The sequence below is a fragment of the Brachyhypopomus gauderio genome, chromosome 10 (assembly GCF_052324685.1).
Source record: "Brachyhypopomus gauderio isolate BG-103 chromosome 10, BGAUD_0.2, whole genome shotgun sequence".
NCBI classification, from domain to species: domain Eukaryota; kingdom Metazoa; phylum Chordata; class Actinopteri; order Gymnotiformes; family Hypopomidae; genus Brachyhypopomus; species Brachyhypopomus gauderio.
Genome location: NC_135220.1, coordinates 23,765,354 through 23,778,322, shown reverse-complemented (window position 1 = coordinate 23,778,322; position 12,969 = coordinate 23,765,354). Strand labels below are relative to the sequence as shown.

Genomic DNA, 12,969 nt, shown 5'->3' with positions numbered 1-12,969 from the left:
AGCATGGCAATGAGAGAAATGGATAAAAGGCACTGGAGATGGTGAGAAAAGAGAAAGGATGACTGTGGTGAAAACAGAGCGATAGAGAGACAAAGAGAGAGGGTGGAGATAAATGAAGAATAAGGAAAGTGAGTTTGTTCGGTTACGGCCACTGTTCCATTCTAAGTGAGGCGCAATTAGGAAAGCAGAATTGGAATGATTACCAAATGAATCACATGAGAAAATGGCCCCTCTCTCTCTTTCTCTCTCTCTCCATCTCTCCATCTCTCTCTTTCTCTGAGTGAATGAGTCAGCCTTGTACCCAGCACGGTGCAGAAATACATTTTTAAGAGCAAGCGTGTGCTGTTTGTGTATTCAGAAGGGTGTGCTTCCTCCTCAAAGGTTTGTATTCAGTGTGTGTGTGTGTGTGTGTGTGTGTGTGTGTGTGTGTGTGTGTGTGTGGGAGTGTGAGCTGTTCGGGAGCCTACCATGGAAACCTGACACTTAATCAGAACCTGAAAGGAGTCAGTCATAAAGCCTGCCTCCTTAGGCCGGTAGGTTTTGCCAACGAAGGCATATCTGACCATTTATCCCCAAACCAAACATTATGACAAACCACTTCCATTCGCATTTATAAGCGCCACTGTCGCCATTAGCGATGGTGCCAGACGTTGTTTTGTTGTTGTTGGGGTTTTTTTTTTTTTTTTTTTTGCAGCTTCAGACTTTAATCGTTTAAGAGGTAAAGTAGAGGGTGCTGGTGGGGGAGGGGGGCAGTATGGAAATAGCCCATCATTCAGAAACTTGTGTAATTTAGCATGACAAGTAGCCAAACACATCCACTTAGGGTAATTGCCCTCACATGTACCCATTCGAGGAGCCCTGACTGGGGTGGTGGGGTGTTGGGGGTTGGGAGTAGTGGTGATGGGGGTGGTTTGCTGTGGTAAGTGGAGGTAGCTCCACAGGAATGTCTCCTCTGCTCTTAGCCTCCACCCACCACCCTCACCCCTCCCACAAGAAAGTAAACACAATTTAGGAGGTAATGTTTCAGACATTATGGCCTGCTTACTGAATTTGGTCGGGGTGGGGCTAACTTCACTTATGGTTATCTCGTTCTTCATCTCCCTCTATCCCATAGATGCACGCTTTAAATGAGCTTTGGTACAGTTCTCCCGTAACCGTTTCTGTAATAAAAAGCGTCAATTTCCATGTACCCCAAAGCTAAGGTAGTCATTTTTGTTTCGTGGTTTCCACACATCTCAGCAAGCTGCTTTTTAATTTCATAGCTTTTTTTCAGGATAAACAGTTTTTTCTTCTCTTTATGTTGAGAGCAGTATTGAAGACTGTAGTCTGAGTCATTTTCCCCTATTCCTGTGGTCACAGGGTTTAAGTGAGGCATTGCTTGAAAATTGTATCTTAGGTGTTTTTTAATTGATTTATTTGAAAAATAATGATGTTTTTATTCACTTCTGAATCTTACATAATTGAATTTGTTATTCGCCGCATGAATAACTTAAGTTGGCTTAAGTCGAATAAAAACTTTTCAGTTTGGCAAAGCGACTCTGGGCCTGAAACGCTCTAAAACCATCCAAATGGACTTTACGTCACTTGCCATTAATTTGTAATGGTGAAAGAACTCTGTGTACTGCCACTACATATCACCAGTGGCATTGTAATGCATTTTGTCCATTAGACTGAGTAATAAATCCAATGTTTTGCTGTTTGCTTATTTCCACAACCACCCCATTCCCCTCAACATTATTCACCGCTCATATTTCTTCCAACAGTCGGAACTGTGCAAAAATATGGATCGGGTTTGTTGGAGGAGCCCAGAAGTGCTTTTACATGGAGCTATCTGGCTTCAACTATTGGTAATGTGTCTTTCCGAGATGATGGTAACACGCTAGCTGGTGCGCTGGCGTCAGTAAAAACGCGTCCTGAAGGAGGGAGGAAGACTTAGCAAAGTTGGAGATGATCACCGAGTGCCTGGGTCAAAATTCCAGCCGGCAGCCCAGGTCCCACTGAATCGATACTTATACCTCGCACCACCAGGCCCTGTCACAGAGCGTCTCCCAGGCCCGCCCAGCCCCTCGGCGTGTTCTTTGAGACGCAGCGAAACTCGTTTCTCTTAATGTCCAGAAATGGCCTCGGACTTCGCTTAGAGGCAGGCAATTAGTGCTTAATAGATGGTACATAAAAAGATCCAGCAGGCATCTGCCATAAAATAAAATAAAAAAAGTAATTAATGAATTAAAATATTTGAAAAAATGACAACATAAAGTACAACGGGTGAGTTCAGTTCGATTTCCAGTTGATGGCGTTTTCACGCGCACACGTGTCGGAAGCGACACCAATTAATTCCACCCGCGTGTGTCCAGGGTAACGGTAGAGGTCCTGGGGGGAGCCAGGTGGGGGGAGGGGGTGAGCCGTAGGAAGGCCGTAATGGAATGAAAATGCTAGTAATTGGAGTGAGTTGTTTAAAGTGGCAATCCCTGAGCGGTGCTGTGGCCGGCTCAGCAAGGCGCCATCGCCATTTTAAATCGGGGCCCACCGCACGTTATTATAGTAATGGCCTTCGATGTGCACCGCGGTGACAGCAGGCGTCTGGGTGGATGGAGGTGCCTTGTGTGTGTGTGTGTGTGTGTGTGTGTGTGTGTGTGTGGGAGTATGTGGATGTGTGTGGGTGGGGGCTGTGTGTGGGAGTCTAAGTGGGTGTAGACTGTGTGCATGTGTGTGCGGGTGTGGGTGTATGTGCATGTGTGTGCATTTGTGTGTGTGGGGTTGTGATTGTGTGGGTGTAGGTGTGTATGTATGTGTGGGGGGTTGTATGTGGGTGTAGGTGTGTGTGTGTGTGTGTGTGTGTATAGGGGCTGGGATCCGCAAGTGTGTGTGTGGTAAAGCCATCTCTTAACTTGGTATGACAGGATGCCACTGCAGTTTAGCATGATAAACCTCTGATTGCATCCTGGCGTCACTCAAGCTGCCAAAACACACTCAGCTATGGCCGCCGTCAACAGAGGACTCTGGGAGTATAAGGAGAGAGGGGCGGGGGCCTCACGCACGGCCTGCATGAAGGGCCTTTTGTAAACTGGATCCTCGGGTCTTGCTTTTCCCCCCTCGCTTGGCTACACGAGTAAACGTGTCCTCGCCACTGTGGCGTTTGCAGATGAGAGGTGAGTTCAGGCCTTCAGCTTTGTTTTGCTTCAGTGGCATGTCAGTGCAATTAAAATCGATAGTGTGTGTTCAAGTACCAGTGACATCTCAGCACTCTCTCTCTCTTTCACGGCCTCTCTCTCTTGGTATTTCTCTTTCATGGTCTCTCTCTCTCTCTCTCGGTATCTCTCTCTTTTGCACTCACTCAGTGACCTTGTGTTGCTCTTGTGCTTTTGACGGCCGAGAAGCAGACGGACCCACAGGGTGTCTGCCCTGCTGTGTATGCTACCGCACATCTTGCCGTCCCTCACATCCTGTCGTACCCCATACACCAAGAGCTCCCACACCGAGATACACCACCCAAATGCCCCCCCATGCCTCCCCCTTAACATTCTGCAAACCACTGCAGCTCCCTACAGTTCCATCCTGCAAGTTCTCCATCATGCCCCCAAAACCTGCCACCACCCTCCCAACACACATCCCCTGCACCACGCCACACCTGTTCCAGCCCTTATCAGATGTTCTCCAGCTCTGCGATTTTTTCATTCCCACCTCTTTCGAATTCACAAACGGAGACGTCGTCGTGCACGCGTTCTTGCGGTCCAAGTAGGCGCCCTTTCACTGACCCAGGAACAGGTGAAGTGTGTTCTCACAGCAAGTGCCCTGTCAGCAGATAAGGGGAAGTCCAGCTTCCCCGCTGAGATGATGAGGCCACCAGTCGCAGTCGTATTTCAGGAGTGAGGGAGACAGCCTTCGAGGCAGCGCATAAATTCATCCAAAGTGATTTAAGAAAAACACTTTTGGTCAGCGCTTGCACAGAATGGCTCTAACAGCCCTAAAGGTGCATTCCACAGTTGTTAGACGGAAGGCCCTTTCAGCAGTGTTTCGGAACAGTCGAGATCTGACCAACGAATACCCCAGAAAGGCCTCACCACAAGATGGAAACTCACTGCCTCTGATCACATGTTCTCATCTCAACCCAAAGCGAACAAAGCAATCCTCTTTTTTTCTCCCACTTGGTCTGTTCGAAATATAATTGCAAGCTTTGGAAAATGCCTGATTGTATCACTTTTAAAGCAATTACTGTTATCCCTGTGTCAAATATGTATGAAAGTCTGCCTTCATCTTGAGCACGCACTCTAAGTGAAGCCCACTTTAACTAACGGGCCTCAGATTGGCTCCAAAAGGATCATATTAGCATTCCTTTGGTCTCGCTAGTGTGCCAAACTCTCTTGATTCCTGTGCCAGGGAGACTGTTATCATATGTTCTCATGCCGTCCATTCATTGCGGGAGCAAACCCAGCCGACCCGAACCCCGTTTGGCCTGGTTCTGGTCAGGTGGATGGAGACGATGGCCACATTGTGCATTGGTGACTATGTACACATGGATTGGGTAGTGCGTGTGCGCGAGCATCGTCGGAGGATCGTTCGCCGTGGGCCATGAAGCTCGTGTGAGCACACATTGGCGATCTGCATTGGATTAAAGTGACCACCTGACCTTTCAAAAGAATGGGAAATTAATTCCAAGGCCTGACAGCCCATGCTCTCCCATTCAATTCTCTGTGGTATGGGTCACTTTTGTCTCTGTAGAACTCTGTAGACTTCGTCTTGCTGGTTTCACGCTACTTCTTTTGTCCTAAACCGCTTGCCGTAGGCTCTGTGTTCTGTGGTAGAGATGAGTGTAGGTTTAAAGAGCCACCAGCATCTGGGTGACAAGGTTTTGCTCTGTTCAGCGTGGTCAGGTTATTGCCTTCTTCTCTCGTCTCCACATCACGCTGTCCCTACAGAGCATAATATATATGTAATGAAGCCCAAGGCTGGTCAAGTGTGCCTGCTGCTTCTCTGTGTTCACCTGCACACCTATTTCATCAAGTGTGGGAAAGGGGAGAAATATTGGATTTTTATTAGAGCAACACGTGAAATCTCTCACCCGGTCGCCAGGCCAGTGCGAGGCTGGAGAGGATGAAGCGAATGAGAGAGGGGGGGGGGGGGGGGGGGGGGGCGTCAGAGAGACATAGAGATGGAGAAGGAGATGGAGAGGGCCCGAGGGTGGCAGCACCCGCCTGGGCCATCCATCACTGTCGACCGAACCGTAAGCGAGATCGGCTTTGAGGACCAGCCCGCAGACGTCTCCCACCGCCCGTCAGCGCGGGCGGACAGGCGCATTGGTCACTGCCTGGGCTCCCTGTCTGAACTGCCTTTTGGGCTACAAAATAAGACACTCCCCTGTAGCCCTTTATCCCTGATAAGACATTTGCTCCGCATGTTAAAGGGATGTTCGCGCGTGGGCTCCTGAACAGATAGCACCAGACATGCCTTGAACCCGTCGGGTATCGTCCTGTTAGATGAACAGGAGAAGAAGCCGTTCCTCTCGATGCACTTGGGTTCGGAATCGCCGCACTAAACCACAGCAAAGATGGAAAGCCATATTAAACATTGCTGCTTTTTACCGCCAGAGATAAAGGCCGGCAACTGTTTGTCAACCCGTTCTCATCGCATCGCCAATAAGTGCGGCGAATAAAAACGGACGGGAAGAATTGGCTCAGGAATCGCGAACGTCAGATCTTCGCATTGGCCCCGCAACCGGAGGGGGGGGGGGGGGGGGGGGGGGGTGGCGTCTGCAAACGTCTCACGTTGCACAGAGGCCGCTGGAAAAAAAACAAACCCATTCTTCAGGTTGTTCAAAAGTCGACCCATAATGCCCTGCTTCATTAGTGATGGTGAACTTATCAGGTGAGAGTAGAGAAAAAAACCTCCACACCTCATTACTGGTACCGCTAAAAATAGTCCTGTCCCTCTGCATCAGATTGTGCTCTGCGCCATCCTTATATAGAAGATATGTTGTATTTGAGCTGAAAGTCAAATATGTACCCAAGAAAGCAGGGGGACACGGGGCAGTGTGGTGAATGCTGAGTGGAAATAATATCTCTGTTACAGCAGGTGTAGCGGTGGGGGGGGGGGGTTCTGTGCTTACAGTGGCGGAGAACGAAAGGGCATGTGAGCGCAAATATCGCCTCCATCCTTGCCCTCCGACGGCATGGCTGGAGACGGCTGGGGCACAGGCTCCTTTGGGCTGCCCCTGTTGTCCTCGAGTCCTGGTTTTACGCTCCCACAGCCGTTGGGTTTTGGGTGCTGACATCCGAGTTTCAGTAGGGGATGCCAGGAACCCACCGCATCCCTGAGGTGCATACCCTCCGTGTTGAGAAAGTGTTTATTTTAACTACAAACATTTGGAGACATTGGTTGCTTTCAGTCAACATTGATGGGACACAGACTCAAACGCACCTCAAATATGCTTTGCGCTGAAATGCCACAGTAGCTGCTAGTTAGAGCTGGTTAGAGCGAAAGAAGTGAGACGAGAGTTTCCACCCTTTTTTTTGCATACTATTGAGTGGTAGTGCTGGTCAAAATAGTGAATTCCACTATTTGGCTTCTTACTGGAGAGGAATTCAGGAAGACATTTTCATTGCTAAGCCTTCATAAACTCGAAGCCTGCGTTTCTTTTGCAGATCTCAGGAAAACATTTGACCAGGAGCCTCTTGGGAAAGAAGTGTCTCTTGAACAGGAAGTGCTTCTTCAGTGCCGCCCACCTGAAGGGGTACCTGCTGCAGAGGTACACAATCTTGACTTCATGCACGCAAGCACACACACACACACGCACACACACACACAAACACAAAGAGTAACACCACAGCACTCTCTGTTGATGAATTCTATATCGAATTAGAGATTAGCTTTTGTTACCAGGGCAGACGCCAAGCTCCCCGTTAGCTGATGTGCAGATAACTAAATCACTAAACGTAAATGTCAGACTTTGTTTAGTAACATTTGCCTCAGTGGCCACCTGTTAATCTGTATTTAGCTGAACGGGACATATTGATCCGCAGACATCGATTGTACCTGCAGTGGAACTGTCAGACGAACTTGGCCTAACTACACCAGAAAGTTCCCGCTAAACAGGATTAATAGACGAGACATTTAAAGGCTGTTTTATGAAGCTCTCTGGCTTCTTTCAAAATAAAGAATTAAATAAATGAAATGTGAAAAAAGAAAAAAAAAAAGATTAAAAATACATTTCAAAGGAAAGGGGGGCACATCTTTATGAGAACAAAAAAAAGAAACGTTTAAAAGCTGTTAAAGCTACATTGGCAGACCACATCGTGTCCACTTTGAAGTAAACATTTATGGAAAATCCATGATCTTGTGGGCAGGCATAGCTATTGAAATGGACAGATCTGAGAGGAAGCTTTAACATTACCGCTCTGGGCACTGTGTGTTGTTCTTTTTTATTTATTTCTCTCTCATAAGCTACGTAATTATTAACTTTATGCTATCTATTACCATTTTCACCACACAAGGATATCGCAAACGTGGAGTCGCCACTCGGGAATCGTGCCCCTGAGCGGTGTGAGTGTCGGCAATAACGACCTGATTTAGGAGCCGTGAATGTCACGACAAGAACGCCATGCTATACGTGACATTACGCCTTGTTACGCACGCGTAAAAGAAGCTCCGGCAAAAGAGTTGTGGTAAACATCACCGGCTCCAGGCATTCTTCCCTGAGCGGTGTTGAACATTTGGCATGGTACAGATAAGGAGACTCCTTTAAGCCCTGATCCTCCTCACGCAGGCTTGGATACTCCCCGCAATCTGTGCACGCTCGCAAAGGCACAGAGTGTGACCCTCGCCTTGGCGTTCCTATAGGAAAGGTAGAGTACATCAGATGACCAGAGGGGTCTTGCATGAGGACATGAAATCTATCCTTTTGAGTTACATCATAATTGACTGACCATAGGTGATCTATTTGAAGTTCCCTTAAAAGGAACACACCCCCGCCCCGCCATTAAGCTGTGCTTTCCGGGCGGGATTAACGGGATCTCTGTGGGACGTTAGATAACAGGGTGCGCGTTTGAAATCGGGGTGTATGGTGGCTTTGGTGCTCGGGTGACATCTAGAGCGCGGCAACCATGGAAGGCGGCAGTCAGGTGGATCCTCTGCAGTGCCTCTCAATGCAGGCGACGATGCTGACAGGACCCGCACGGCCCATAATGCACCTCTGCCTCCACTTTTCAAGACGCCAAAATGCCTTTCCGGAAGCCCTACAGTCACAGGAGCAGAACCTCACGCAAAATGCACAGAAGAATCTGAGATGCTTAAAAAAAGCCATATTTTTGAAATTGTATTATAGAGTCACACATTGAAAGGCTTTATCTTTTACGGAGGCGCTGTCAAGGAGGTAAAGCAAAGATTTACGCAGTTGTGTTCCAGCTAGCGGGATCTGCTGGGATGAATTTTCCTTTGTTTGTCTTTGGAGCATCAGAGATGAAGAAGCTTTTCGTTCCGTTGGCGTGTGCACATCTGGCTGATGTCTCTCTCTCTCTCTCTCTCTTTCTTTCTCTCTCTCTTTCTCTCTCACTCTCTGCCGTTAAAGCCAGTCCAGCCCGATCAGCCGTAATGACAAGTATAGCAAGTATGGAATGAAATTACACAGGTCGCACGATACAATAAGGACTCATTCTCGTTCAGCAGAATACACCGGACGCCTCAGGGAGGGTGCGCAGTAGTGTTATGCAGTGGTCCCTCCTCACTCTGCTTCCTCTCACACACACACACACACACACACACACACACACACACACACACACACACACACACACACACACACACACACACACACACACACACACACACACACACACACACACACACACATACACCCCCCGGACACACAAAGCAGCAGGTATGATGTCTCCCTATAATGACATTTTGCGTATTTTACAACTTCAAGTACCTGATCGCCGTGGTAGGCAATTACATCTAAAAGAGAATAAGCTCAGAGTGCCCGTCAAAAAAAAAAATAATAAAAAATTCAAGACAGCAGAATTCAATTTATTCCCCTCACTGTTCATTAATGAGATTGGCAGAAATGTCGGCGTGGTTGCTGAGAGGTCGTCAGCAGTAAGAATGCCAATGGAGAACAGAAGTAGGAGTTTGTTGTTGGAGGGGGTGGAGATGAGGAGACATGGAGATGAGGGGGAATGTGAGCCTGGTCTGTGGGCCTGTTCCATGGGTCTGTGAGCCCGGTCCATGCGCCTGGTCCGTAGACCTGATCTGTGGTTGTGATCCGTATCCTTGATGTATCGTCTTGTTCCGTAGTCTTGGTCCGTAGTCCTGGTCTGCTATCTCTAGTCCTGTGCATTTACTGACTGCCTGCTTGGTGACAGCGTCTTGCACAGCTGTGTGGATGAAGTTTGCTAGCAAGTTCAGGCAGGTCAGGACAAGCAGAGGTGCGTTTGGGCCGTATGGAGAGACCAGCCTCAGTCTGGAGAGCTTCGTGTTCTTACTCCTCCGCCCACCCCCCTCTGCCCACCCCCGCTCCGCCCTCTGCCCTCCGCCCACCCCCCTCCGCCCTCTCCCCTCCGCCCTCTGCCCTCCGCCCACCCCCCTCCGCCCTCTCCCCTCCGCCCTCTGCCCTCCGCCCACCCCCCTCCGCCCTCTCCCCTCCGCCCTCTGCCCTCCGCCCACCCCCCTCCGCCCTCTCCCCTCCGCCCACCCCCCTCCGCCCTCTGCCCTCCGCCCGCTCCCCTCGCAGGCCGTCCTAGGCATTGTGCCTTTAAGTTCCACAAAATCGCCCCCGGAGAGAAAGGCAGATGGGTTGCGGCTGTGGTCGCATATGCACTCTGCAGAACTAGGCGATGGTCGCTCGTCAGAGGAGAGGACTAGTGCAGCCTCTCCCAGCAGCAGATGGACCCTGGAAGGAGAGAGAGGAGACGCAATGTGGGAGCGCGGAAGGCAAAGCCATGCTGAGCGGAGCTGGCGGATTACACCCCCCCCCCCCCCATACGCAGGGACTAACGATCTGATTAGACCGGGATTATGATGCAATCATCCATTTCACTCCTGTGATGCTCACACATTACATTCCTTCGTTCAGAGGTTCAGATCTGTTGTAGATTCCCCTGTTCAAATACAAATGGAACACAGAATCAAGTACAGTAAGCTGTAGTGTAAACCTTTTCTAATCCCTTTTCACTCTGCGGTTTTAACTGGTGCTGTAATATGTTCCCAACCTCATTGTAAGGGATTGGTTTATCAACATTTACCTGAAGATGCAGTACGATGGTGATCACACACAAATAATCTGATACTACAAGTTGTGGCGTTCCCTTGCTGTGTTTTGGACATGGATTATGTTATGCAGGACAAACTTCTTTGTAAATGGTTGGGATTACATAATGACTGGATGGGTGGGCGTCGCTCAAACGTAATCAAAAATGTGTAGCCATGTCTCAGAGCAAGGCGTTATGGTAATAGCCTTCTGCATAGAGACAGCCATTGTTTGTGTTTGGGAATGTCACCCGTAAATGCAACGTACCCCCGCTTCCCATGCAAATTTCGACGGAGTTGTTTGTCTCGGGAATGAGCTGATGAAACGTGTCGTTTTGTAACCTGAGTGTGCTGCGACTTCTCGTCCCGGAGCAATTGGATAATTCATTTTCTCTGCATTGCTCAGGAGGCGCGTAAACGCTCGAGCCAATTGGACGACGCGACGAGTCACGGCCCCACTCGCTAGGGAGCTTATCAGCTCCGTCGACGCTTCCGTCCTGACGGCCCAATCCGGGACCGCCCAGTCCCGGACCGCTCCCTCTCCTGCCTCCAACACTGTCGTCCGGCGAAACGGTGGAAGCATCTTCTCTGATGCACAGCAGATAGAGCCAACAGCTCCAAGCTCTGTAGATGGAAAACAAACTGCAGACATTTATCTTGGCGGTCTCTCCTCCCCATTGCGAATAGGAGTGCTGAAACTCTGCCACTGTGGGCTTTTTGTTGGGGCTTTATATATATATATATATATATATATATACATATATTTTAGAATAGCACAGCAGTTGGGTCATTGGTATGAATCATGAATCACTCACATGAATCATGCTGTGTGAATACATTACCGTCATTCATTCAGACTTGGGGACTCATTAGACATTTTTACATATGTTTCCATTCCCATGTAGTTTTAATGGGCTTAATGAAGTGTGCTGGAAAAGGCTACGCAAACAGTAAACGGGAACAACATTAGTTTTAGTTTTTGACTTCTGACTTCCGCATCGCTCTGCATTTCTCTTGGTCCACCAGTTAGTTGGAAAGGAGGGGTTTTGACTGAGAGAGTCAAGGGCATGAAGACTTGGCAACCCTTTAAGGAGCGTCCCCATTCACATCCCCCGCGAACTCTATTATGTGCTCCGAAAGAACTCGAACACAAGTGAGCGACAGCTTTTTCTTTTCTTTTCTGTTCCTGTTTTCCCCTTTTCTCGCGACCCCCTTTTTCAAGTGCGACATCTTGGCAAGCCCGTAAAATGGACTTAAATCGGCCGTCTGAAAGGAGCCGTATTTCTCTGCCTCTCTTCCTTTTCTCCCACCTCTTAGAGACACTTGTCAGAGCCCGTAGACAAAGATGGGGTTCAGAGGTGATGGTGCACTGGCGCGCTGGCGAGCCCGTTGTCATGGCAGCAGCGGGATTTTTTTTCTTTGCTTTTCATTCAGGCGGTTGCTGGGCAAGCCGGGGTCCTGCCGAGCACCAGTGGGCAGAGAGTCATTGGCACGCCACAGGGTTGAGGCCCATGCAGCCGTCGCAAACACTGACCCATTTTACACAGCCTAGGAGATGGCTGAAGGAACCCCGAAAGCCTCGCTGGGCCCAGCATGCCTCCGACGGGATTCTGGTCGCCAGCGTTATCCATTTCTGTGCGAGAAGCAAAAAATTTTTTATTAAAATCTACAGACAAACAAAGCAATCGTCGGGTCAATCCAGAAAGGATCGTTTGAGATTTACAGTTCATTTGTCTCCCCTGTTGTTCTGGATCACATTAATGACTGTGACCGGCAACTGTCATTTTGAATTCTTTGGATTCATTCATGAATGAATGGATGAGGATTACTCTGGCATACAGATCGGTTCTGTTTCCACTAAGCCAGCAGGTCCAGTATGGTATGGGCAGCATGCACAGCTCGGCATGCGGTTGACCCCACAACAGGAGAGAGTCCGCCCCAGCATTCTGACTCCTCCCCTTTAGCCAGGCCTCAAGAGATTATGTGGTGAGAGGAAAAAAAATGAAATGATGGAGAGAGTGAGTGAATTTAACGTCCAATTATGGCCTTCTTTAGTACCCTTTTATCTTGTGTCATTTTCTTGTGTTGAAGCTTGCAACTCACCCCCCACCCCCACCCCCCTCGAGACCTGCACGCCGTCCAATCGGTCGGGGATTTGCTGTTTGTAAACAAACACCACTATAAAATCCCACGGCGTTTCTCCAGCCTTTGCTGCTGTGAGTGCGTTTTGGTTGGCCATGTTCTGTTCCGTGAGTGGGAGTTGATTTTAGCCCAGGCTGCATGTAAAGGAGGAGTGAGGGTTCGAAGGGCACTCAGAAGTGTACACTCTAGTGCTCCACTAGTCCTAGCTCCTCTGAGTGCATCGGCTGGCTTTGGAGATACTGAGAGCGGGAGAGGGAATGTGTATTCATTAAGTTTACACACACACACACACACACACACACACACACACTGTAGATATGGTCTGAGTGGCAGCCCACCACAGACAGAATGATGAGTGGATGGTAGGTGAGCTTGGTGCCCCCTCCATCTGAGCCCTAGTTGTGCTCCACTGCAGTCCAGCTGGGCTTGCAGGACTCACCACAGCTGAGACTCAAAAGTGGCACAGAACCACTCAGACATGAGCTCTTGTAACCACTGCAGCTTTAGGGAGGCTCCATCAAACCTCACCCCTCCATATGACCACGCCCCCTGTTCCTGGCCCCGCCCCTCTCGGCTACTGCCACATCCCTC

At 49.2% G+C, this 12,969-nt stretch overlaps 1 protein-coding gene across 1 annotated transcript in view; it reads left to right on the top strand.

Annotated features, from left to right (window-relative positions):
• unc5cb (unc-5 netrin receptor Cb) overlaps nucleotides 1-12,969 on the top strand; it is a 114,491-nt gene that overhangs the window by 65,793 nt on the left and 35,729 nt on the right. Inside the window, exons 6-7 of the mRNA XM_077020863.1 lie at nucleotides 359-381; nucleotides 6,639-6,742. Coding sequence (XP_076876978.1) covers nucleotides 359-381; nucleotides 6,639-6,742 — 127 coding nt within the window. The remainder of the gene's footprint in view (nucleotides 1-358; nucleotides 382-6,638; nucleotides 6,743-12,969) is intronic.